The sequence below is a fragment of the Rissa tridactyla genome, chromosome 14 (assembly GCF_028500815.1).
Source record: "Rissa tridactyla isolate bRisTri1 chromosome 14, bRisTri1.patW.cur.20221130, whole genome shotgun sequence".
Lineage (NCBI taxonomy): Eukaryota > Metazoa > Chordata > Aves > Charadriiformes > Laridae > Rissa > Rissa tridactyla.
The window spans coordinates 10,339,070-10,364,503 of NC_071479.1; the positions used below are offsets into that span (position 1 = coordinate 10,339,070).

The 25,434-nt window shown below is 60.7% G+C and overlaps 1 protein-coding gene across 2 annotated transcripts; it reads right to left on the reverse strand.

The window, feature by feature from the left end:
- Nucleotides 1-366: 366 nt before the first annotated feature.
- On the reverse strand, nt 367-25,434 carry STXBP1 (syntaxin binding protein 1). 2 transcript variants are annotated; one of them, XM_054220799.1, is made up of 19 exons: nt 25,331-25,434; nt 13,164-13,213; nt 12,943-13,024; nt 12,100-12,176; nt 11,780-11,858; nt 11,562-11,665; nt 10,565-10,713; nt 10,061-10,145; nt 9,732-9,862; nt 9,224-9,331; nt 9,045-9,105; nt 8,397-8,462; nt 8,131-8,211; nt 7,868-8,006; nt 7,544-7,653; nt 7,268-7,369; nt 6,025-6,110; nt 5,099-5,253; nt 367-2,181 (listed from the first exon to the last, which is right to left on the reverse strand). In XM_054220799.1, the coding sequence occupies exons 1-19, from the start codon at nt 25,365-25,367 to the stop codon at nt 2,099-2,101; spliced, it is 1,785 nt and encodes a 594-aa protein (XP_054076774.1). In that variant the 5' UTR covers nt 25,368-25,434; the 3' UTR covers nt 367-2,098. The 2 variants fall into 2 exon arrangements, with proteins under 2 accessions (XP_054076774.1, XP_054076773.1); XM_054220798.1 differs by lacking the exon at nt 367-2,181 and adding an exon at nt 3,623-4,013.

Consider the following 25,434-nt stretch of genomic DNA (forward strand, 5'->3'; position numbering starts at 1 on the left):
CCCCCCCCCCCGCCCAGCCACGGTATGTGGGGAGCGTATTTAACTATCCCAAATGCAATAGCTGGGAGCAAAAAATGATGGGTTTGTTGTTTTTTTTTCCCCTCTCTCCTATTTTGTAACGCCCAGCAGAGCCATTCGGCTGGTATTTTGTACGAAGAGAATCGCCTATTTTTGAAGGAAATAAATGCGGTTGCTCGGCTGCCAGGATTTTCTTTCTTTTTCCAAGCCGTTTCCCGGCTGAGGTTTGGCCTCGCCACGCCAGGATCTCTCCCCTGGAAGCTCCTGGGATTCGGGGAGAATATTTTCCCCCCCGCCTCCCCGAGCCTTTCCCTCGCCCCCCGCGCCAGCAGCACGGCACAGCCCCGGTTGCACTAGGGATGGAGATCGCTTTTATTGAGTCACTCGAGTGCTTTAGTACAGAAGAACAGATATACAGAGATGATACATGTTTGTGCTTCAACACTTTCAAACATTTAGATTCCAGTAATTTCAAGGTAAACAAGTTCCAAGACAGACTAGATTATTATTATTATTATTATTTTTTTTTTTTTTAGGTTTTCCTTTTTGATAAATTATTTTTTATATAAATAACTGTAACAGAAAAAAAAAAAATAATAATGTCCAACATACAAGATCCTGAAGCATTTGCATTGCTAAACCGAGAAGGACCTCAAACAGGGAGGGGGGAGGACCAAGGGGGAACCAACAAATATCAGTGCAATGATACAGCCTTTGCCCTAAAAATATATATTTAACTTTATGGGCAAGGAACAGACGGGGAGGGAAAGGGGGGGGCTAACCACCAACGAGGCAAGAAAGAGAGATTTTGGGGGGGGGAAAGGAAAAAGGGGGTCACAGCCTTCAGGGGGAGAGAACAAAACAATGGACCCCAAAATATTGCAGTGCATCTAATGGCAGGGGAGGGCGGGGGCAATCCTTGGCGGGGCGGGGGGGGGGGGATAAAAAAAAAAACAAACCAAAAAAAACCCAAGTAAAATCAGAGGTTTGGTTAAATCACTATACACCAAGCTTGTAAGAACGTCACGAGACACAGTCATTAATATACACAGAGTCCGGCGGGGGGGTGGGAGGAGGGGGGGGAAACCTCGGGGCGACGGCACGCTCAGAAACGCTTCACCACGGGACGACACGAGCGGAGCCGGGCGCGGGGATGCCGAGCTTCCGTGGGGATGGATGGAGACATAGAGATATATAGAGAGAGATAGATAGATATATATATATAAAAAAAATATTTTTTTATTTTTTATATATATATATGTATTTTAAGGACTACCCAGAGAAGGGGAGGCCGGGCTGCAGCGGGGCAGAGGAGCAGCCGTGCAAGCAAAGGGGCCCTATCCCCAGGTTTTGACCCTTTTGGTCCCTTTTTCACATGGGAATCGCCGCAGCGTGAAGCATCCCGGCTGCACGCACACGCGCTCGCCCCCCCCCTGCCCCCGCCCAACCCCCCCGTGCCAGATGTCAGCGTGCACATCTGGCGGGAGCACCCACCACCCCGAGAAGGCAAGGGACAGGAGATGGAAGCGGGGACCCCCCACCACACACCCCCCCCCGGCTGAGAGCCCATCGCAGCCCGCGGCGCTGGCCTGAGCAGAGGCTGGAGCGATGGCGGCGCGTCCATCCCTCCATCCGTCCGTCCCTCCGTCCACACAGGACCCCAACAAGGGGCAAAACTTCTGGAAAAAGGTATTTTTTCTGTCTTTTTTTTTTTTTTTGTGTCACCATCATTCGCTAGCAATGGCAGATGGGTTACTCAGCAATGAGCTCCTGCTGCAGCTACAAATATATAGATTTTTTTTTTTTCTTTTCCTCTTTTAAACACAATGCATCGTTTCTTTTCTTAATATATATATTTTTTTTTTTTTTTCCGGCTGTTGTCCCCTCCCTGTGGATAAAATGAGAGGGGGAAGGCGGCGGGAGGGGAGATGGGGGCCGGGGCGGGGAGGGGGGGGTCAACACAAGAACAAGAAGAGAGAAAAGCTGGGCCATGCCGGGGCCGGGGGCAGCATCGCAGCCCGCGCCGGGCGCCCGCCGGGAAAAAGGGAATTCGGCATCGAGTCGGTGGCGGCGTTTCCTTTTAACTGCTGCTTTCTTCCTCTGTTTTATTGAGTTTCTTCAGCGTGTCCAGCAGTTTCTGTGGGGTGAGGATGTGCGTGGACCCTGCGGGGGGCAGAGGAAAGGGAGGAGGGGGGGTGGGGGTGGCATCAGTGATGGTTTCAGGAGCCCCCCCCCACCTTGTCCCGTTGCATCCCGGCCGCCGGCCCCGCTGTCCCCGGTCCCCCCCCGGCGAGGCCTTACCTGGCGGTGAGGGCCCCCCCCCGCGCCGGTGGAAATGCTTGCGAGAAAATGTACGTCTATGGGAAGGCGATGGGGAGGTGAGTGGCGGCGGGGGGGGGCCGGGGGGGGAAGGTTGTGGGGGTGAGGATAACGGGAAAGGAACGGAAAAGGAGGAATGAAGGGGGAGTATGGAGCCGGGCGGGATGGGGGGGGGCAGGAGGTGGCCGTGCAGCAGGGTCGTGGCTGGCGGGGTGGCTCCTGGACCCCTTGGGGATGCAGGAGGCGTCCCCAAAAAGCCAGGGGGGTGCACGGGGTGGGCAGGCAGCCAACGGGCATGGAGGGACCTCCCGCGCGTCCCCAGCCCCGTCCCCTGCCTGCAGGGACCAGGGCCAGGTCACGGAGGCGGTTGGGAGGGGAACGGGTGGGAGAGGAGGAGGAAAAAGGGCTCTCGCCTTCTGCTGCCCCTTGCTTGGCAGCCCCCCCCGCCCCCCGGCACGGACCAGTGGCAGCTCCTGGCCACGCTGCCCGCAGCCTGGCTCCTGCCCCCCAGCCGCCCCTGCAGCATCCCTGGCTCTGCGCGGGGCCAACACACGGCAGTGGTGGCTCATGGGGATGCCACGACGGATGTCACCGGCAAAACCACCATCGGCCAAACCCCGGCAGGGGGCCTGGGGGTCTGCAGTGCCGGGGGGAGGAACCTGCCCGCCCAAGGGCACCAAGCGCCTCAAGAGCAAACCTGAGCTTTCCCAGCAACTCATAGAATCATGGAATGGTTTGGGTTGGAAGGGACCTTAAAGAGCATCTCGTTCCAACCCTCCTGCCCTGGGCAGGGACACCTCCCACCAGCCCAGGTTGCTCCAAGCCCCGTCCAACCTGGCCTTGAACCCCTCCAGGGATGGGGCAGCCACAGCTTCTCTGGGCAACCTGGGCCAGGGGCTCACCGCTCTCACAGCAAAGAATTTCTTCCTCACATCTCATCTAAGTCTCCCCTCTTTCAGTTTAAAACCCTTTCCCCTCGTCCCATGGCTCCCCTCCCTGATCCAGAGTCCCTCCCCAGCTTTCCTGGAGCCCCTTTAGGGACTGGAAGGGGCTCGAAGGTCTCCCCGGAGCCTTCTCTTCTCCAGCCCCATCGCACCCCGGAGCTGGGGGGTCACAGCAGCGCCCAGCTGTCCGGGACGAGAGGGGACAAGCGTTGGGGGGCTGCACCATGTGCCCGCTGTCCCCCAGGCACTGAACCCCCAGCCCCACTGCGGGCAGCACCCCGGGGTGCTCCGTCCCCCTGCCCGTCCCCGGGATGCCTCTGCCAGACAGGGAGGACCCCAACCCGCCGCCCCCGGCCCCTCCGGCCCCGATAAGGGGGAACTCATGGCATGAAGGAGCCGGCCAGGTCCGGCCAAGAGACATGGCAGAAGGATGATGGAACGGCGCTGGATGCTTTTCCACCTGGAAGGAGGAACTGCAAGCATTTTCTTATCAGAGAACCCAACGGAAACGAAACCCGAAATAATAATTAAAGAAAGGAGGAACGGAAGAATCAAAGAAAACCCTTCGGGGAGGAAGAGTTTCTTTTTCGTTAGTAAGCTGCCTTTACTTGGTTTCTTTGGCTCACTCCATTGCTGGAGCCTGATCCTCAAATGATACCCTAGTGGAGTCCCTGAAGTCGGGGTGCCTCAGGTCCATGAGAAATTTGGTGGGAGTGAGAATGTGAGTAGAACCTGCAGGAGAACAGAGCGGGGCTGACGGCTGCGCCAAGACCCGCTCCCCCCCCCCCCCAACACCCCTGTTTTTTGGGGCGAGGAAGGACGTGGTCGCCACCCGGAGCGTCGTAGGCGCATGCAGGGGATGGTCCACGGACAGACACGGGATGAGATGGGCGAGAGGCGGGATGGAGCTGGATGGTGGGGGGGCGACACGGCTGGGGGCTGCAGGGGGTGATAGACAGGGGGCTGCTGCTCCCAGGGGAATACCAGGAGCAGAGGAGATGCCGGCAAGAGGCTCTACCAGGCGTCCCGGGTGAGAATCCAGGGACCTGATGAGACAGTGAGGGGCTCCTGCCCCCGCCCTACAAGGTGTGTATCCAGCTGTGCTTCCCCAGGGGAATTTTAGGGGACCTAAAAGCTCCTCGCTAACATCTGGCAGGGTTTCCACCGTGTCCTCCACCTTGACCCACGGCTCCTCCGGGAGTGCAGCCAGGGTGCCGAGACTGAGCACGCAACGCATGGCCTGTTGCGCACGTGTGTAACGGGACACGCAGTGTACGTGCAACAGGAAAGTGCATCTCCAGCTGAATTACGTGTGCAGCAGGACACGCAGCGTATGTGCAACGGGAAAATGCATCTCCTGCTGCATCGCCTGTACAGCAGGACACGCAGTGTACGCGCAACAGGAAAGTGCATCTCCTGTCGCACGCCCAGGGCACATCGTGGCTGGCGTGCGGTGTTACATGCCTTTTTATTCCATTTTTTCTCCCTGTAACAACCCCGAGGACGAGCATGGAACGTGGAGGCGACAGGAGCAATTCGAGCTGCAAAACCCCCTTCCCTTTCACCCAGCTCTGCCCGACCAAAACCAGCCAGGGAGAGGAAAAATGGGAGCAAAACTGGGGATGGGTGGAAAGACATATCCTGTCCCTGTGGCGGGGGGGACACAGGGGTGACAGTGGGCGGCAGGAGAAGACCTTTCCGCAGAGCTCCCTCTCCCGCAGTCATCCGGAGCCGGGAATTTTGCGGGATGGCGGTGGGAGCGTGGGATGAGCAGCCAGCGCGACGGGGCGCAGGGTCCGGCCCCGGCTCCCACTCACCTATTAGCACTTCCCACTTGCCGCTGGCTTGCGTCACCTCGTAGGCACAGCGCATCTCGTTCATGCTGACGCCGCCCAGGATGAAGATGATGAGGCGGGGGCCGCTTCGGTACTCACCAGGGGCCTTGTTCTTGTGCCAGTGGCCGTAGCGGGCACTAGGGAGAGGAAGAGGAGAGGGATGAAGGACGGGCAGGAGGATGCTCGGCAACAAACCACGGGTTGAGTTCACATCTCATAGGGTCACGGAGATGCTGGGAGGGCTGGAGCCCCTCTGCTGGGAGGACAGGCTGAGAGAGCTGGGGGGGTTCAGCCTGGAGAAGAGAAGGCTCCGGGGAGACCTTGGAGCCCCTTCCAGTCCCTCAAGGGGCTCCAGGAAAGCTGGGGAGGGACTCTGGATCAGGGAGGGGAGCCATGGGACGAGGGGGAACGGTTTTAAACTGAAAGAGGGGAGATTTAGATTAGGTATTAGGAAGAAATTCCTGAAGCGAGGGTTGTGAGACACTGGAACAAGTTGCCCAGAGAAATTGTTGAGGGCACATCCCTGGAGGGGTTCAAGGCCAGGTTGGACGGGGCTTGGAGCAACCTGGGCTGGTGGGAGGTGTCCCTGCCCAGGGCAGGGGGTGGCACTGGATGGTCTTTAAGGTCCCTTCCAACCCAAACCATTCTACGATTCTAAAATCTGACCTCATCACACATTAATTAGCTCTCAGATTGCTGCTAGAGCAGTTAAAAGTCCAGCTTTCCAGCCAGGAGCGCTGCTTGCTGTTACAGGTCGGGAAACCGAGGCACGGCATGCCTGAACAACCGTAGAGCAGCTCAGACACCCGCTGATGGACACGGCCCCTCCGGGATAGGCGAGGGCTGGATGCCAATGGTGATATATACGTGCTAACGTATATATAGGTGCTCTTCTCTAGGGTACCCACCTGACGGCAGTGGTGCTGAAGGAGGCGGAGGAGCGGGTGGAGATGTACGGGTAGTGCTTGGTGTCCAGCTTGTCATCGATGGCATCCTGCAGGCAGAGAGCCCCGTGGCGGGGGGGGGGGGGGTCAGCAAGGAGCCAGGCACTGGCCCCAGAGCCCCCCTGCAGGGCTGTGGCCGGGAGGATTGGCCCAACCGGGGCAGGGCTCATTTGCATATATTTGCATGGCCTTACTCTTTGGAACGATTCGGCTGTGATTCGGCTGTGTTCCCCTCGTGGGGAGCACCTGGGGGGAGGAGGGGGGTGGTGCTCGGCTGCTGTGGGGCAGGGGCTGCAGCAGGGGGTAAGGGTTGAGGCTCATCCTGAGCTTGGGGGTGTCTGTGGAGGTAGGGTAAGGGCGGGGGGAGGATGCTAAACCCTCTCCTGGGAAGCTCAGGGGCATGAGCTGGAGGCTTCGCACCTGTGATCCAGCCCTGGGGTAAGGGACCTGCTCGTTATCATCAGTATGGGGGGGGTTAATGCTCTCTGTAAGAGGTTGGTGAGGTGGCGGAGTCCCCTCTGGTCCCGGGGATGGGGTTGAGGGGCACCTAAAGCCACCCCGGGAGGGTTTGCACAGGCTGTGGTAGGGGAAGGTAAGAAATCTTGACAATCATGGGAGCAGGGGGTCTGCTTGTCATCAGTGCCTGGGAGCAGAGGCGGCACTGAACGGCGGTGATATCCCCCCTGCTCCCCAAAACGTGTCTCCGGGGTCTGTCTGCCCGAGCAGGAGGGGGATGTCCATGTTGGGGTGCAGCCTCAGTGCTTGGGATCCCTCTGGCTCTGGGCAAACCCCAGGAGGCTGCTCCGGTTCGAGGGGTGGCCGGGAGGGAGCGGGTCAGGAGGAAGGCAGTGCCTGGAGAAAATCGCTTTTTTGCCTCTGCCCTGTCCCCCTGCTCAGCCAGGACATGGGCAACGCTGGGACGAGGCCACCCAGCCGTGCCCGTCGTGGCACATTGGTGTGGCACAAGGAGCGGGGATGCCGCGCAAGCCCAGCCGGGCCTGTGCAAGCCAGCGTGCATGTGGGGGCCAGGAAAACCTCCCCAGACGTCCCAACCTTGTGGCAATTGCAGGCAGCAAGCACCCTGGGGGGCACGAGGCGGGGAGAGGTGCCAGGGTTTGGGCTGGAAGCAGCCAGCTCTCGGCAGGTCCCTTCCTGGGCGGTGCTGAGGTCCCCGCTCCGTCCCCTGTCCCTGTCCTTGCTGGCTCACCTCCATGATGTCCTTAATTACGGGGGTCCATCGGGAGAGCTGGTAGGTCTGCTCGCTGATCCGCTCCTTCCGCTCCGGCTTGCTCCGGCGGCGCAGGGTGGACTGGGCAGAAAGAGCAGGGGGACACCCTGAGACACGGGCGGTGGGACCAGGGCCACCCCAGAGGGGTGCTGGGGACATCCCGGGGGCGGTATGCGATTCCCATAGCAGAGCGGGTGCCATGGCTCTCCTGAAGGGCTATAGAAGGGTTGTGGGGAGCGGGAGGTGGACACTCACGTCTGTGATGATGGGCACCCCGAGGTGGGCCATGTTGGTGATGATCTCGCTGTCCTCTGCCGGGATCTGCGCGTGCTGGATCAGCTTGTTCAGGTTCTCCTCGGTGATACCTGGAAATGCAATGGGGAGGTGGTGTCCTCCTGAGAAATGCCTTCCGGCAGGGACACGGCCCCTCCATCGTCACCTTACGACACCCGGCTTGGTGATGGATGGGGAGACAGGGCTGAGCTTTTCCATCTGGCTTATGTTGGCCAAACCCCGAGCTGTTGGCCACCCAGAGGTGCCTGCACATCTTGCCCACCCCTGCCCAGCTCTCCTCCTCACCGTTCTTCAGGAAGATGTAGAGCAAGATAATGCGGATCTTGTCGTAGGTGCTGACGTTCCCATCCAGCAGGATGGGGACGATGGCCCTCATGGGGTCCTTGATCTTCTCGCCTTCAGCATCAGTGCCCATGGCCAAGTCCTGCAGAGAACACACGTACTCATTGACCCCGCGGCTCAGTGCTGAGCTGGGGGGCACCGGCTGCTGGCCCCAGCTGTCCCCGTGGGGAGGTGGGGAGGGGATGTGGGGATGGGGGAGCTGGTACCTGTTCGACTCTGCAGAGCTTGTCCACTGTGCCCTGGTAGTGCTTCATGCAGTCCTCGGCCAGGTGCAGGTGGGTCGAGTACTGGGGGGACACAAGTGGTGCAGTTGCCCTTGCAGTGCTGGCAGCAGCCCACGGTCACCGTGCCACCACCGTAGCCTCAGCCCTGACCCATGGCCAGGGACCCTCTGGGGAGAGCTGCCATCGGCTGCTCCCCCAGTGGGCTCAGCAACCACCGCTCTGCAGGAACCTTTCCCCCCTCCTTGTACCTTGCTGAGCTCCTTCTGGTACTGCGGCATCTTCTTCAGCATCTGGGACAGGTCTCTCATGGTGGTCTGCGAGGGAACGGGACATGGTCACTCACCCCTGGGGACTTAGGGACTGTGAGCAGAGAGGGGGCAGGGATGACCCTGCCAAGGACTCCTGTCCCCATGTGAGCCCCTTGTGGGGGTTTGGTGACGCCCGCGGTGGCATTGCCAGGTCTCCTCCGCGGCGGCTGAGGGGCAGGGAGGGAGTCTGCAGCTCTGTAAACCGGAGTGCCGGGGGGAGAAATCCCACCCAGGACCTTCCTCTAGGACCCCCGCGCTCCTGGCTGAGGCTGAGATGCTGCTTTCAACTTCTGGATCCTATTTCCACCAGGGTCCCCTCCCGGCCACCGACTCGGGGTCTCCACAAGGGAACCGGCCGGGGACAGAGGCAGCCGCTGTGGGATGGGCACCGACCCCGTGCCGGGGGCAAACTGACCCCCGTGGCGTGGTGCTCTCCCAGGGGACCCCACTTCCCCAGCCCCAGGTGTGGGGCCAGCACCCCACCGTCATTGCCCCCTGTCAGGGACCCCATCAGGTGTCCCCAGGAGACTCTACCATGTGCCAGCCCCCGGGTGCCCATCCCCAGCTCGGTGGGGACAGTCAGGTCACCTTATCGCCTGTGTTCATCCTCTTGCTTGAAGAAAACTCCTTCAGGGACCGGGTCACCTCCCTGGGGAGAGGAGGAAGGCACAGCCGTCAGCGGGGAGGGGGACCCCAACAGCGGGGTGAGTGGCAACGCCAAGCCCAGTGTCCCACCCCGCTGGCAAACCGCCTGCAGGGACACTCACTGGGACACCTCGGCGATGTGTTTGTGGCGCAAGGTGACCCACAGGTCGTCGTCCTCGTCCAGGAGAACCTCCTTAATCCGGGCTTCCCCGATGCCGCTCGTCTCGTACCTGGGAAGAGGACAGGGAGCGTCACGGTGGGGATGGGGCTGGGGGGCACATGGTCCCCTCGCTGCCTGGGCTTGAGGGAGATGGAGGGACATGGGTGCTCTTCTCAGCTCTGCTAGCAACGGCGTGAAGTTATTTCAGCTCGGTTTCACACCTCGCCTTCTTGTAGCCCTTCAGCTGCTAAATGTTGGGAAGGGGCAAGGGTTGAAGGTGAGAAAAGCCCCTTTTGCGTCAATCCTGCCCACCAGGCTGCAGGCAGGAATGGTTTCTCCCAACCGATGGCTTGTGATGGATGGAGGGATGCTGAGGCTCAGACTTCACGGCTGAGCTTCCAACTCCCACTCGAGGGCTGGACCCATGGGGGGCCAAGGGCGGGCCGTGGGGACAGCAGCACCACACTCACTTGTAGACGTCGTTCTCGATGGGCAACAGGTCGTAGCTCATGGCCTGGAAGGTCAGCTCGTGCAGCACCGGGGAAGCAGGGTCAAAGCCGCGGTCCAGGATGAGGAGCTGGGAGCGAGCCTTGTCCGGACCCTGCAGAGCCAGGGGGAGCCATCAGCAGCGGGGTCAGGGGCTCCTCCAGCCCCGCAGGCGCTCAGGAGAAGCTGGGGCCATTTCGGGGTCCCCACTTGGGGTCCGCAACGGCCGCGTGGCAGAGCTCGAGAGGGACTTTAGGAGCGAAGTGTCACCCGAGCATCCTCCCCCGGGGCTGTCGGCACCGTCCCTGCTCACCTCGCCCATGGTGGGATCGTCAGCCTTGTAGGCGTCCAGCTTGTCCTGGATGAGCTGTGCCAGCATGGCGTTGTCCTTGTAATCCCTGGAGGAGGCAGGAGGAGAGGTGAGATCCCTGGGGCAGCTGGCTCTTACCAGTACAGGATGGGGAGGAGCTGCTGGTTTCCCTATGCAACGTCCTTGGCTCATGGGAGAGGAGGGACCTGAGCAGGTTTTGGTGCCCATTTCCACCTCTCCTTGGGGTGTTCCGCTTTGTCTTGGTGCCACTTGGATTTTAGGGTCCCAACCTCCCCCACTCAATAGAGCATCTTCAAGTCTGAGCCTGTTTTTAGACTGAGGACAGGTGCCTGTCCATCCCACCACCTCCTCCATCCCCACACCCTCACCAGCACCGGACACAGCAGGGCCTCATCCATGCCCCATGCTTGGCACGGCCCCAGGTCCGCGGCGCTGCTGGGGGAGATGGCAGGTCCCCGGGGGGGGTGCCAACTGCGCTGCCCTTACCCCCTGTACCGCACGGCTGGGTACTCCTTCAGCGTGGCGCACAGCGTGGCAATCTGCTCTGCCAGGCGCTCCAGGATCGGGTTCTTCATCTGGGCCTTGTGGGGGCTGTAAAAGCTTTGGAAGGAGTCGGCTGAATCCAGGGAGTAAACCTGGGAGGTGCAGCAGGAGGGAGGTTAGAGGGGGTGCAGGGGCCATCCGGAGGAGAGCGGCCCCACGGGACACCCCGGTGGTTTTGGAAACCAGATTCAGCCCCAGCTGAAGTTCCTCAGCTGATCCTGGGACCGGGCAGCTGGAGCTCAGTGATGCTCGGGGCATCCCTTGGGCTTTCGGCTGCCAGCTCTGGTCCCTGATGCCTTCCCCAGCCCCGGCTCCGTGGCACGGTCCCTACCCACACGTAGCCCCCAGAGGAGGCAGGAGACCCCCTGCCCACAGCAGTCACCTGCTCCCAGGCAGGGACCCAGAGACCCGGGGACGAGTGGGGACACGCTGCTCTCTGGCCGTGCCACCAACAAAGACCAGAAGCTGATTTGTCTGTGTGTGGAGATGCCAAGAGTTCATCTTCCACCTGTTTTTCCCCCCAGAAATGCTGAGGCTCGAAGGGTTAATGGCACCGAGTGGGTCCGGCACCATCTGTCCCTCCCTGACCCCTCATCCCCATGTCCCCAGCAGAGGCAGATGGCATGGGGCCGGGTCCCCGGCGACCTTGGCTGGGGGCCGTGCTGGGGGGGGGGCTGGCCGCCACAGGGCTGGCCAATGCGGCTGCTGGCACGGGGCCAAGGCGCGGGCGCCGGCTAAATCTGCAGCAGATCAGCCCTGAGAAGTAATCGAAGGAGACAGGGAGGCAGAGCCGAGCAGGGGGCGAGGAGCCAGCCGGGGGAGAGGGGTGTGAGGCCGTTACACAGACCCTGATGGGCTGGAGAAGCACTCGGAGCATCCCCCCCCAGCTGTCCCATCCCCTGGACCACCCTGGCAGGGACGGTCCCCAGCCCGGCCTCACCTGGGACTCGGAGGGGAGGAAGGCAATGTTGATCTCCGTCAGGGTTTTGATGACCTTGGCGGCGCGGGATTTCACCAGCTCGTTGAAGAGGGCGTCAGGGCAGGCTGCGAGGGGAGGAGGAGGAGGAGGGTAGCGCTTGGCATCCCAGCATCCCTCCATCCCCGCTGGCTTGCATGCATTTTAGTGACAAGGACTTTCCCTCCCCTCCGGGTACTCACAGTCAGTGAAGAAGACGTGGGCAGCTCTGTACTTGGAGGTGGGGGGATCCTTGAAGTCGTTGATGAGGGAGTGGATGGACTGCAAGAGAGAAGGGACCAGGTGGGCAGGGTGGCACCGCGGGCATCCCAGCAGGGTCACCCCGGGTCCCCCCTCCTGGCACGGGGGAAGCTCTGCACCTCTGGTCCGCCGCCCCGGCGGCACCGCTGGCCTCGCTGGAGCCAAGATGCCATCCCAGGGTGGGCATCCCCCAGGGTGGGCATCCCCCCCGGTGGGCATCCCCTCGCCTCCCCCAAGCCGTGTCCCCACACTGCGTATTCACCTTCTCGGAGGGGGTGATGAGATAGACGGCCTCCAGGCTGGGCAGCGGCTCCCGGCGCTTGTTGATGTCTTCCACGACTAGTGGGGGGGAAAAAAAAGGGACCATGGCAGGGATGGGTGCGGGCAGGGACACTCGGCTACGTGGGGTTGTTGGATATCCCATGGCAAAATAAGACCAGCCCCGCCAAACCCCTCTGTGTCCAAAATGTCCCCAGCCCTTGCCTCTGCCCACCCAGGAGCTGGGGCAGGGGCTGTCCTCATCCCACCCCATCCCGGCCCCACGGTGCCCCACTGGGGCTGCGTATGTGGGTGGGTGCCTGGCAAGGTCCTGGGGGCGGGGGGGGCGGTGGATTTGTCTGTGTGCTCCAGTACTGCTGTTGCCTTGCTTTATTCTCACATCCCTCCACTGGAGAGGACCACCCCGAGATGACGGTTTGGTGGTACCCGGGCTGGGGCAAACCCCCTCCACCCCACACACCTCCCGATGCACGGCCTGGGGTTTCCTTCTCCTTTCCCGGTGCCGCAGGGAGCCATTTATAGGGCTGACATAAACCAACATCTGCTCTCCTCCTCGGACTGAGATACTGCCAGGAGACAAGGTGTTCCCAGCAGGCAGGGAGGGAGGCTGCGAAACTTCAGCCTGGCACCGCGACAGTCGGCCAGGAGCAATGGGATGCAGCGTGTCTCCATCCCAAGGGGGCCGGGGCTGGGTGGGGGCCATGCCGCCATCCCGACTGGCTTGTGCCAGGCTGGAGATGCCTTTGTGCGGGTCCCCTGGTACAGAGGGAGGTTTGGCCCTTCCTGTAACGAGGTTTGGGAGAGGCGGCTGGGAGCCGGTACTCACTTGTTATGCCCTCCGTCATGATGTCGGTCATCTTGCAGCAGGAGGAGAGCATGCGCATGCTGAGCTGGTCCACCACCAGCACCTGGGGAGAGGGGCTGTCAGCTGGGGGCGGGGGGGGGGGACAGCCAGGAAACTGCCCTTCCCCAGCCCTGGGGGCTCCCTGCTCCCTCCTCCCCACCCTCCTCCTCTCTTGGCCCCCCCGCCGAGGGTTTGGCGCTCACCTTCCATTCACCCTTCTTCTTCACTTTCCGGATCACATCGTGCATAATCTCTGCAAAAGAGGGAGCGTGGAGAGGGGGGTGAGCACCCCAGTTCCCCCCCCAGCCCCGTAGCACCCCGGTGCCCCCATCGGCGGGGTCTGCACTGGGGGCACCAAACCCCCCACCCATATGTGGGGCCACATCGAGCCCCGCTCCCCCAGTGCCTTTCCTGGGGATGTCGGATGTTTTGGGGTACCCAGGGAGGGGTGGTCACCCCCCAGCCCCGTTCGTCTCCTGTGCTTGGCACTAACAGATGGACCCCATGCCGGTGGGGAGCTGTGGGCTGGCAGAGGGTCGGGGGGTCCCTTGGGGAGCCTGGGGGCCACCCCACACGTCTCGGCCCTAATCTGAGGCACCGTGAAAACAACAGCGGCTTAAGAGCTCCTTTTAGAAACAAGAATCAGGCGGCCTCAGCCTGTTCCTTGTAATCCCCCGCAATCCCATTTCGCCTCCCGCGGCTGCCGGGCTTATGCAAGCAGCCGGGACGGCAGCACCGCCGGGTCCCTCTGCGCCTGGGGACCCCGTGGGGCTGGGGACACCCTGCACCGGGCACAGACACCCCTTTTTCACCTGGGGCCAGCCTGCGGGCTGCTCCCGTGGGGTGCAGGGTGGAGGAGGTGGGACGGGGATGTCACCTTCTGGGGCTGGGTTGCAGGAGGATGGTTTTGAGCCTCACCAGAATGGGTACTGTCCCTCCCGCCAGACACACGTGCTGCCTAAACACCGGTGTGGGGGACATGAGGGGCTCCCAAAACCCCAAAAGTCCCCTTTTTGCCCTGGTGTATGAACCACCAGCCCTCGCAGAGCAGGGACACGCCGGGGAACGGCCTGGCCAAGCCCAGGGGAACGGGTCTGCGCCTGCCAACAGCCATGCCGTGTGTCCCCCTTCTCTCCCCCCTGGAGGGTTCTGCTCCGACCTTCAGGTGCCAGGGACAGGGATGGAAATGCCCATTATTAAAACCCAATTAAGAAATGGTTCTAAACTAGAAAAGGCGTGGGGAGACGGTGGTGAGGGTGTCACCCTGCCAGTCTCTGCCATGGGACCCTTCCCTGTGGGTTTGACCCCGAGGGTGCCGGTCCCCCACGTAAAGCTCGACTTGGGTTTATATGGGCCAGTTTGGGGCCCAAATTTGTCCCTTTTTTAGAACAAGGCTTGAGGGATTGAGGCAGAGGGGGTTGCCCTGGGAGAACCCAGCCTGCTTTTGGGTGATGCTGAATTTGGGCAAACCACCCCATCTCCCCAGCTCTCCCACCCGCTGGGGATGTGCATGGGTACGGGTGGCTTGGGGTCAGATGGGACCTCGCGGCCACCCTGTGCCACATGGAGCATCCTCACCGGGAGAGCAGAGGGGCCCTGCCGGGCTCGGCTCGGTGACGCTCCCTGTGGTCTCCCCACACCACTGGGCTCGTTCACCGTGTTCAAACACCCTGGGGGATGTCACGGGCTGAGCCGGGCTGTAACACCCCCCCCGAGGTGCTGCCCATGGGGCTCAGAGCCACAGCACCGGGATGGGGACCGGCGCCAGCAGGGACAAACTGGGGAGCCTGCGAGCATCGCCGGTCTGTCTGTCCTGCTGTACAACTTGGAGGCAGCCGTTCCTACCGCTGCACATCCATCTCCTTCCCAAGGACGGCTGCCTCGGGGCAGAAGGATGCTGCCATGACCTCGCGGTCCTGCCTGCCCTTAGCCCCTCCATCGGTAAAGGGGGTGTGTGGCACCTCAGGGCCATGGGGAGGGAATGGGGGGTGACTGGGTACAGTTGGGGTGGGGTCTGTACCCCGTGAGCACCTGAGCTGGGCGCTGCTGGTGGGGAAAGGCTTTCTGCCTGCACCCATGGGCGCTGCCCGTCCGAATCCAGGTCGCCCACGCAGCGAAAAAGCGGATAGGGAATTGTCCCCCACCGTGGGCAGCGTCCCCGGGTCCTGCTCTCCGCTCCTTCAGTGGCGTAGGAGCGGGGCCGGGAAAGGCAGGAGGTGCCAGCGCATCCCTCCTCCTCCTTTCATTACTCACGTTTGGCTCCTTCCCCGGAGCAAGGATCCAGGAATAACAGTGCTGTTTACAAGGCGGCACGCACGCGCCCTCCGTCCCACGCCAACAACCGCCATCGCCACCGATGGGGAGCGAAGCACAGGGCCGGGGAGGGGGGGAGGCTGTGCCGGTGCATGGCGATTCCGGCGGGGAAGGGGTCAGGGTCTGGCTGGGAGCAGCCAGAAAAGAAATCCTGCCCCTGAAATGGAAATATCGCTTTGCTCCGGGGCCGGGAGGGGAAGGAAGGAAGGAGGCTGGGAATGAGCGTCCTGGGGCCCAGGGGAAGGAGCTGTCGGTGCAAAGGTTCCCGCGGTGCTCCCGGCACCCCCCTGTTCGAAGCAGCAAGGGACAAAACGGGGACCCGGGGCAGCGGAGCCCAAAAAGGACTCCCCAAAATGCTGCCTCAGCCACCCCTGAGGTTGTCCTCGCTGTGGCAGCCGCTGCAGGGGACATTTCAGCGTCTGGCTTTGTGGGAACTCCGTCTCTCTTTTGCGTGTGTAGGGGTTGAGCTGGATGCGTGCGATGGGGGGGGCATCTCCCCGGCTGCCAAGAGTGCCATCATGTCCCCCGGGCTGATCCTGGCACCAAGATGGGCCTCCCAGAGCAGAAACTGGGCACCTCTGCGGGCGATTGATCTGAGCTTTATGGTTTTAGGGTGTCCATCCCCTGGTCAGAGACGGGTCCCCGTTGGCACCAGGAGCCAGCCCTGCTCCCAGCCTGCTGATCCTATATCTGACCATGGGTCAGATCAACGGTTTCAAGCTGAAAGAGGGGAGATTTACATTGGATATCAGGAAGAAGTTCTTTGCTGTGAGGGCAGTGAGCCCCTGGCCCAGGTTGCCCAGAGAAGCTGTGGCTGCCCCATCCCTGGAGGGGTTCAAGGCCAGGTTGGACGGGGCTTGGAGCAACCTGGGCTGGTGGGAGGTGTCCCTGCCCAGGGCAGGGGGGTTGGAACTAGAAGATCTTTAAGGTCCCTTCCAACCTGAACCATTCTGTGATTCTATTCTGTGATCTGGCTGTCACGTTAAGTAGCCTCCAGGTCTGCTCTGGCACTGGGTGCCAGAACCAGCTCAGAGCCCAGGCAGGGTCATGGAAAAGGCAGATCCACAGAGCATCCTCCAAAGAGGCTCTGGGGCCCTGGAAAAGCGTGGGAGGGGAAGAGACACAACCACGAGCAAAAGCTTGAGATCACGCTGTCCTGTCTGGAGGAGCCGTGGCCACGACCTGCATCTCCCAAGTGTCCTTGCAGCAGCCACTGAACCCCCAGGTTAGGGCAGAGTGGTTTGTTAGCACCTGGGAGGACCAGGAGGGTGACACTAAGCGCTGCGGGTGCCAGGGCTGGCACAGAAAGGGGGAGGATGTGGGAATTTTGAGGTCAAAAGGTACAGTCCAAGACGATACAGCTGCTCCTGGGGCTGTTTTGGCTAATATGATCAAGGGCTTGGCCAAGGCCAGAACTGAGAAGACACCCGGACCCATCCTCAGAGCAGGGCAATTTCTGAGCAGCCTCTCTGGCAAGGACACGTCTAAGCAGGAGAGGGGAAGCCAGCACGTACGAGCTCTCCAGGATGAGCAATGGCACAAAAGGCATCCTCGAGCCAATTTTGTACTCAGTTATAGGATCAGCAAGAGACCTCGGGGAAAATGGCAGCTCTGTTCCCCCAGGTCCTCAAGTCAAGCCTGGACACCTCCTGGGAAGCGGTGCTCTCACATCCCCACACTAGCAGGTCAGATGTTGCCACCCGTGTCTCCACATGGTCTGGCCAGACAGAGCTTTTGGGCTCTAACGTCAGTCGGTGACGCTTAACAGTCAAGCTTTTCATCTTGGAGATAAACCAGGTTTCAGGGGAAAAAAAAATGCATATGCATTTCTCATCCAGTGCCTCCAGCACTTGGCTTGTCTGGACCTACCACGTTGCATCTGTTTCCTTCAGGCTGGAAGAATTTTAATTACAATTTCTACCAGAGAACAGACAATACAGACAGCTCTGGACTTATCCTCCAACGTAGAGACAACATCAGTGCCTATGGACAAGGAAGCACGTCTCGCCCACAAAGGACCTCCAGTATATATATATATACCTCTTGGGTAACATGGTCTCAAAAGCGCAACCATGCAGATGACATGCTTGAGAACAACCCCCTCCCCCAGCCCACCACCTGCAGTGAGGCTTGTTCTCGGGGTGACGTGTAGCATGAAAATGACCCACTGCATCATTTTCAAGCAAGGCCAGAAGCTGGTGACACGGTGGCCTAGTAGGACTTGAGCCCATACGTCACTCCAAGAGGCTTAGCCTGCGTTATTTACACCGAGCTGGCCGGGCAGCCCTTCTCCAAGCCTGCCTTGCCTCGCTTGCTCATGGCAAACGCAACCAGCCCCATGCCTCCAACTGGTTCTGGGGGAAGAGGGACCAACCCTGCCATGGCTTGTGCCCACGCCAACAAAGCCAAGTGCAGCCTGTGCTGAGACAAACTCATTTTGGGATGCCCCGAGCCCGTTATCCTGCTTCAGAAAGATCCTGAAACCCAATGAGCAGCCCAGCAGTCGGTGGAAGCAGTAAAGCCTTGTCTTGGCCACCACCGTACTCTGGAGCACCAGGATGGGCGGGGGATGCTGCAACCGGGGAATATTTTGGCTCTAGCCCTTCCCTCCTGGAGCAACGCAGGAGGCCAAACTCCTGCTGCTCAGAAATGCTCCTTTGCTGCCACATCCCAGGACCGCACGGGCACCTCGGCCTGATGTGGTATTGAAGCTGGAGTTGCTTTACGGATGGGCAACAGGCGGGAGGAATTGCCCAAGGTCCTACAGGAGACAGGTGGCCCTAACCGTAGGCTTTTCCCTGTCACAGGCAGGGCTCAGTCCCTTCCCTCTCCTCACATGCCCTCCGTTTTGGGATCCAAACCCCCAGAGCAGCTCTGGAGAGCTGGATCACAGAAATCCACGGTGAGGTTTGCTCGAGACCCCACTTCTCTTAAAAAGCTGTCACCCCACATCTCCGAGACGAACGTGTTTGGCTTTGGGTTGGCTTGGCAACTGTTTTTGTGCTGGTTCATTAACTAATTGCTTAAGACAGTGTGAATGTTACATAGATACAACTACGTTTGAATGTAGTGGAGCACATATCTACCTCTGAACATCCTCAGTCAGGGATCTCTAGGTGCCAGTGGACCATCCCCAAGCAGTCCCCGATAAAATAGGCTTCATGGACCAGAGGATGGCAGGGAAGCCATCAACCCCTTCAGGACATAGAGAATCATAGAATGGTTCAGGTTGGAAGGGACCTTAAAGACCATTCAGTGCCACCTCCTGCCCTGGGCAGGGACATCTCCCACCAGCCCAGGTTGCTCCAAGCCCCGTCCAACCTGGCCTTGAACCCCTCCAGGGATGGGGCAGCCACAGCTTCTCTGGGCAACCTGGGCCAGGGGCTCACCACCCTCACAGCAAAGAATTTCTTCCTCACATCTCATCTAAATCTCCCCTCTTTCAGTTTAAAACCGTTCCCCCTCGTCCCATGGCTCCCCTCCCTGATCCAGAGTCCCTCCCCAGCTTTCCTGGAGCCCCTTTAGGGACTGGAAGGGGCTCGAAGGTCTCCCCGGAGCCTTCTCTTCTCCAGGCTGAACCCCCCCAGCTCTCTCAGCCTGTCCTCCCAGCAGAGGGGCTCCAGCCCTCCCAGCATCTCCGCGGCCTCCTCTGGCCCCGCTCCGACAGAATAACTCCATTTACAGGACACAAAGCCCAGCTGATGTCCTTCAGGGTGGCTAAGAGTCATTTCAGGGATGATTTGAGTCTGGAGACCACTGTGTCCATACACCAAACAAATCTCAAACATCTGCCTTCCAGCAGTTCATGTCCTGAACACCTATTTTTCTCATTGGATTATTTCTGGTGCTCACCTGGAAGATCTCGGCCTTTCTGGAGGACACATTCCCCGAGTAGGAACCTACTGGTGGTGCAACCCAGGTGCCGTCCAGCTCCAATAAGCCCTGCATGGCCAGAATCACCCAGGCTCGGCTTTACCCTTTCCTCCCCAACCCTGGATAAGGTGAACTTTGATATTCTGGCATCCAGAGCCGCACCACACGTCTCCCTCACGGCCACCGAGGAAACCTGCCACGTGTCGAAGCCACGCCGAGTGGTATTTGTGCTCCTCGGGGGAGCTGCGCGGCGCTGCTGGGGCTTGAGCTTCACGGATTAGTCACGGTAATCGTAGTAACCCGTGATTAATTCCTCCTTTCCCTATTTGCACTGCTCTCGTGAAGGATGTACGTATTTATACCTGCCGGCCAAAACCTGCGTAGCCTAGAGAGGAGGAGGACAGAGACACGGAGATCTTGAGCTCCTCAGAAATTTTATAACACACCCAAAAGGAAACAAGGGAGATGAAATGCATGAACGGGCCCACGAATGGAGAAATGGGGTAAAATTCGCAGGGATTTTCACTGTGGGATCGCTCCTGGCAGAGTTTCCTCCGATCTGCGCAAGGACCCAGGAGTTGAGCAGAGCTTCTTCATCTGGGTAGAGTCACTGGGCCACAGACCATGTCAGGTCACTTTTGAGGGCATCACCCTTCACTAACGCGTGTCCCCTTCCACCACACGTTTCCATCCCCAGTGGAGGTGGTGTACCTGGCTGTGGATGCTGTCAGTGTCGCCAACGTTGGCGGTGCTTCAATACCAAGAGAAGCCAAGAGCTTTCCTGCAGCAGGACGGCACGCACAGGGTGTCACAGTGTCCCAGAGAGGAGGTGACCCTCTCTCCTACACGCGTGGCTGTGACTTTCTGAGCTGGTTCTTCTCTGCTCTGAAGCAAGACGGAACAAAACACTAAGAAACTGGGGTTCTTCAGGATTGGCGTGGTGGGAACCCAGGCTGGGCTGGTCCCCCACGTCCACATGGACACCCGGGACAGGCTGGAGGGCAGCTGATATGTGGCTGAGCCGGTCCAACTCTGGGTGGTCTTTGCCGTTCCCTTCGTGGCACAATGTCAAACCATCTGATGGGCTCCATAAATGACCCTGTACCACAGGTGTCAACGTGTGTGTGTACACATTTGTGTTGTGTGTGTGTACCTGGGCAATGGGGAAGCCCGCAAATTAACGCACCTTCAGCCTGCTCTATTTTTCCACTCTCCGAAACACAGCAGCCAAGTTCCTGCCCGTGCCGTGAGTTGGTGGCCGCAGCATCTGCTGCTCAGCGTGCAACCAAAAGCCACGTGACGATGATTCTCTTTTGAAATGTGTCGATTTTGTGGGCAGAGGGAGGGAATCTCTCCTGGGACATTTTTCCTGAGAGGCGCAAGAGAATTAGACCCAGACCTTACTTTTCTTTTTTGTATTTTTTTTAAAGGGAAAAGAGTCTGAGGCCTCTACATCTGTGGCTTTTTCAACCTTCTTGCACACGCGGACACCGGTGGGTGGATGTAGAGCTGCCAAAGTGAGGTTTGTCATTCTTGGTAACCTTCCACGGTCACGTATGGGCAAGTATTTCTCAGCCCCTGACGCAGTCCACGGTTTGGAGACTGAAATTGCTCTGCGGTGTGTGTGAAGACGAGTCCTGAATTTTGCGTGTATTTTTTCAAGCTTTTCCCACTTGGAGCCGATGTTGGAGGCGAGACAGACCCTGGTGATGGGGCTAAAGGCCGCAGCAGAGGCTTTGCCAAGCGCCCGTTCTTGGACCCACACATTGGGCAGGTGGCACTGTGCCGCCTTTGGGATTCCCTGGAATTGAGGACTGGGAGGGTAGGCTGCCCAGGAAGCAACTGGCTTCAGGGTCTGCTCCCACCCATGGGGGACAGGGCGCAGAGACCTTCTCCTCCTCACCCATCCGCTTCGCCAGCACGCTGAGATCATGGTGGGGCTGGAGGCTCTGCCCCCGTGCAGGCAGGAGGATGCAACGAGCATCCCTGCAATGGTCCCACCAGGACCAGCTGGGCTCGTGCCCTCCTCTTCCTCTGCTTGGCAGAGACCTTGCCAGGCCTGGCGCTGGGGCAGCATCACACCCTGGGCCCTGAGGTGGGCTCGGAGCATCCTCAACGGGCAGCATCTGTCCCCCGAAGCCTCCCTGTGCCCTCAGCCCAGGGGTGGTGGAAGCGGTGAGGTGCCCCAAGCAGCCTGGGTGAGTCACGCAGCAAGGTCCCTGTGGCCCCTGGCCGTGCCCCGAGGCTGGCAGCGGGCCACCAGCCCTGCCTGTGCCTCCTGCCTGTCCCTGGAGGTGCGGCGCGAACCTGAGTCCCTGAGTCATCACATCCCTGCGTGGGCCAGGCAGGGGTGGACCCTCAGGAGGTACAGATGGGGACGCTGAGTGACACGGTACGGCAGTGAGCACTGTATGTGGGTGCTGAGGGGCCACCAGACCTCATCTAGGCAGGATTTAAGCGCGGGGCTCCCCGCTGTGGCTCTGGCAGGCAGGCAGGGCGCAGGTCAGCTCTGCGGGATGCTGTACAGGCGAGGATGGTCCGTGGGAGGATCAGCTGGTGTCCTGGGGGAAAGGTGTTCGTTTGCTGTCTCTGGAAGGGAGCAAGGCGCTCCCTTAACCCGGGGCTGCTCTGCTTCTCCCGTCTGTCCGTGACAGGGACACGAGCAAAAGGAAGCCCTCGGGGAGGTTTCTCTCCTTTTGTAGGTCCAAGGGTTTTCAGATCCAGCATGGATATCACCTCCGTATGCTCCAGCTCCGTGTCCCGCACCAGCCCGCCATGGTGGCTGGCGCTGCACAGGTGTCACCCTTGCAGCACAGCCCATCTTGCCTCGCTGGTGATGGTTCAATGAAGTAAACCCATCCTCCTCCTCCTCCTCCTCACTGCAGGGTGCTGCAGGAGAGCAGGGACCAGGCTGGGCAGGGGAAGCTCAGGGCAAACCACCCTGAGAAGATCCAAGGAGGCCCTGGGGCAAGAGAGGATGGGAGGAATGTCCACATGGTGGGGGGGTTAGATGAAGATTTGGGGATGGGGCTCCTCAGAGGTGGGACCAGCTCCCACGCTTGGGTGAGATTTTTCTAACCATCGAGTGGTTCTCCAGTGGGGTGCCCTGGGAGGTGGCCATGGAGGCAGCAGAAGACACCCCAAAAGGACCTGTTCCTCGGGCAGCACCTCCGGGACCAAGCGCACTCAGCTCCAACCCCAGCCAGATGAACGCCAGTCCCGGAGGGATGCAGCCATCGCTGCTGGGTACTGCGGGGAGGTGCAGGGACAGCCCCCTCCCCACCCCCAGCACGCACCCCGCGGCTCTACGGGGGTGACAATCCGGTTCTGCCCATCTCCTGCAACACTCGCCCACCTTGTCCCCCTGCCCACTTCCTCCCACCTCTCCAGGGGCTTCCAAAACCTGCCTTGCTATGGCACCAGCTGGTCAGAAGAATAATCCGGGTCTGGAGGGAAGCCAGGGCAGAATGCAGCTCCGCGAGGGGGGGCCCTGGCAGAGCGAGCCATGGCAACGCGGCAGCATCCTTCCTTCCCTCTCTCCCTCCCTCCTCGGGAGGGGAGCCCAGGCGAGATACCCTGCCCCGGGGTCAGCCCCAGGCTTGGACCTCTTGCTCCTTAAGAGCAAAAGCATCTTCTCCCGCAGGTAAACCTTCAGGGAACGCCTGCCCGCGAGCGGGCTGGCGCAGTGAGGGAGAGCCAGGGAAATGTTGTGCTCGCCGCATTGGTGTCCAGGGAAGGAGAGGTGGCCACCCCGCAGATCGCTCCTAACTCCAGGGGAGCAGCTCCGTCTGAAAACAGCACCTCAAGGCAGAAACCGACCCACCAAGACCAGGAGCTTCCCATGGCAGCCTGAGGAGCACCCCCAGCCCCGGCAGGAGGGGAGGGCTGGACCCCGCAGGGTGCTCCTCCGAGGGCCCCGTCCCTCGCTTCTATGCAGCATTTTGCCTGCACAAACCCAGCTCCCTCCTTCCAGACACCCACGCTCCCCCCAGAGCCCCGCTACGGCACTGATGCCCAGCTACCGGTTACCATTTTCGGTCTGGAATGATGTTTTTTTCAGGGAAGAGCAGAGCAAGAGCAGTTTGTTACTAAACCCTGAAGGGAAGGATTGAGCCAGATTTCCATGATGCTGCCTGGAACCTCTGGGGGTGTGTGTGTGTGTCTGTGTGTGTGTGTGCTCTCTGCCAGCCCATTTCAGCGCAGAGACAATGAATGAAAATAAGGGACACGCAGTGGCGCTGGGCTCTGTCCCCTCTTTGGCGAGGGCACTGGATGAGCAGGATGGGGCCCTGCCTGGGGGTGCGTGGGTGGCTGGTCAAGCTCCCCCCCCCCCCCCCCCCCAAGCTGGGCTGGGGGCAGCCCTTCTCCCCACTCCGGAGGCAAAGGGACAACCCCCCCAAAAAAAACGAAAACCCAGCCAAGCACAAGAACCAACCTCCCCCCCACACACACCCCTGCAGCACAGAAACAACAGGGCATTTCCCTGTTTTTTCCCCCATTTTGCAGCGGGCTGGGCTCTAACCACCCCCCCCCGCCCAATGCAGCACCCCAGGGATGGCGCAGCCCCCCCCCCCCCCCCGTCGCCGGGGCAGGTGACGAGCGGGAACAAAAGCAGGGACATCCATCCGAGGGGATATTCCGCCCCCCCCCCCCCCCAGCTCCCATCACCACCCACCCGATCACACCACCAGCCCCGGCCGCACCATCTGCAGCGCAGGGAGGGTTCCGCTGCTGCGGCTGCCGGAGACACCCCCCCCCCCCCCCCCCGCCACCCCAAATATTACACACCAACACACACAAACCCCACAAAAAAAAAAAAAAAAAAAGAGATTCCCCCCCCCCCCCCCCCCAGCCACGGTGCCACGGAAATAAATCATGCGAGAGGAGCGGGGAGGGAGGAGAAAGGCTTTTCATGGCTGCGGGGAGCCCGGGGGGGAAGTTTCCGCCGTTTCTCCTCTTGGTTTAGTTACTATTTTTTTTTTTTAATGCGGAGTTTTTCGCTTTAATTTTCCTAGGGGGGAAGGCAGCCGCCACCTCCCCCCCTCCCCTCCTTCCTCTAGCCTCAGGCGTTTCGGAGAACACCCCCAACCCCCCCCCCCCCCAAACACACACACCCGCCATCAAGACGTTGAAAATATCGTCTTGCAACAGCCGGGGGAAGGAGGAAGCGAACCCGGGGCTGCTCCCTCCCCCCCCCCACACCCCCCCCCGGGCTCCCCCGCCGCTTGGCCGCCAGAAATAGCGCGGCGGATCGGCACCCCGAAGGGCGCAGAAATACCCCCCCGGGGAGGGGGGGGTGTGTGTGTTTGGGGGGGATCGGGGTGGGGGGGGGACGACGACGATACGGGACAGGGCCGCCCCGGGCTCGGGGAAGGGAAGTCACATCCGGGAAAATTAAAAAAAGACCAAAAAAAAACCAACAAAAAACCCCCCAAAACCCAAACCACCATTAAAAAGGGGATTTGCTGCAGACAAAGCCGAGCGGCGCCCGGCCTGTCACCGCCGCGGCGCTGGGGGTGTGTGTGGGGGGGGAATTCTGCACAGACGGACATCCCTGCGCCCCCCCCGGACACCATCCCGGGCTCAGACCCCCCCCGATCGGGTGGTGGCGGGGGGGCGATTGGGCTTTCCTAATTATGCTGCGATGGGGCGATCGCCCCCCGGTCATTTAGGAGCCAGAGGCCGGGGGCGGGGGGGGGGCGGAAGACTCGAGCGCCTCTTGCTTTCCTCTTTACCCCCCTCTTTTTTCCACCGCCCCCCCTTCTCCTCCCCTCCCCTCAGCACTGCAGAAAAATCCCAACAGCCTCAACACCCCCCCCCCCCAAGAAAAAAAAGCCCAAACAAATAAAACCCGGTGGGAGACAGCAAACCCCCCCCCCTCCCCCCCCAGCCCACCGGGCCGGCTTGTCCCCACGTCCTGGCGCCTGACCCACGGTGGGGGGTGTCCTGTGTCCTGTCCCACCCCCCCTCGCCGGGCGCTGATGCCGCCCCGAGGGTCCGTATTGCGCATCCGCAGCATCCCCCCACCCGCGGAAAAGGGGAGCCGGAGCCTGGGCAGTGTCACCCCCCCACACACCTCCGGTCAGTTTCAGTCCCCCCCACCGCGGGGTGCGCAAATAGCCGGTCAGTTTCAGCCCCCCCCACCGCGGGGTGCGCGAGTAGCGCGGCCGGACGCGGATCTTACTTTCTCCCACCACAGCCTTGAGTCCGATGGGGGCCATGTCTCCGTGCCGGGGGGGGTCCGCAGCGGCTGGGGAAGGATATTGGGGGGGGGGGGAAGGGGGGGGG

What these genes read in the sequence shown, in the direction of transcription:
- STXBP1 (XM_054220798.1), bottom strand. Translation starts at nt 25,367, where the DNA reads ATGGCCCCCATCGGACTCAAGGCTGTGGTGGGAGAAA. An exon ending in CCACGTCTTCTTCACTGACT is followed by an intron (nt 11,666 to 11,779) that starts GTGAGTACCCGG and finishes CTCCCCTCGCAG; the next exon opens with CCTGCCCTGACGCCCTCTTC. An exon ending in ACGATCCCACCATGGGCGAG is followed by an intron (nt 9,863 to 10,060) that starts GTGAGCAGGGAC and finishes CTGGCTCTGCAG; the next exon opens with GGTCCGGACAAGGCTCGCTC.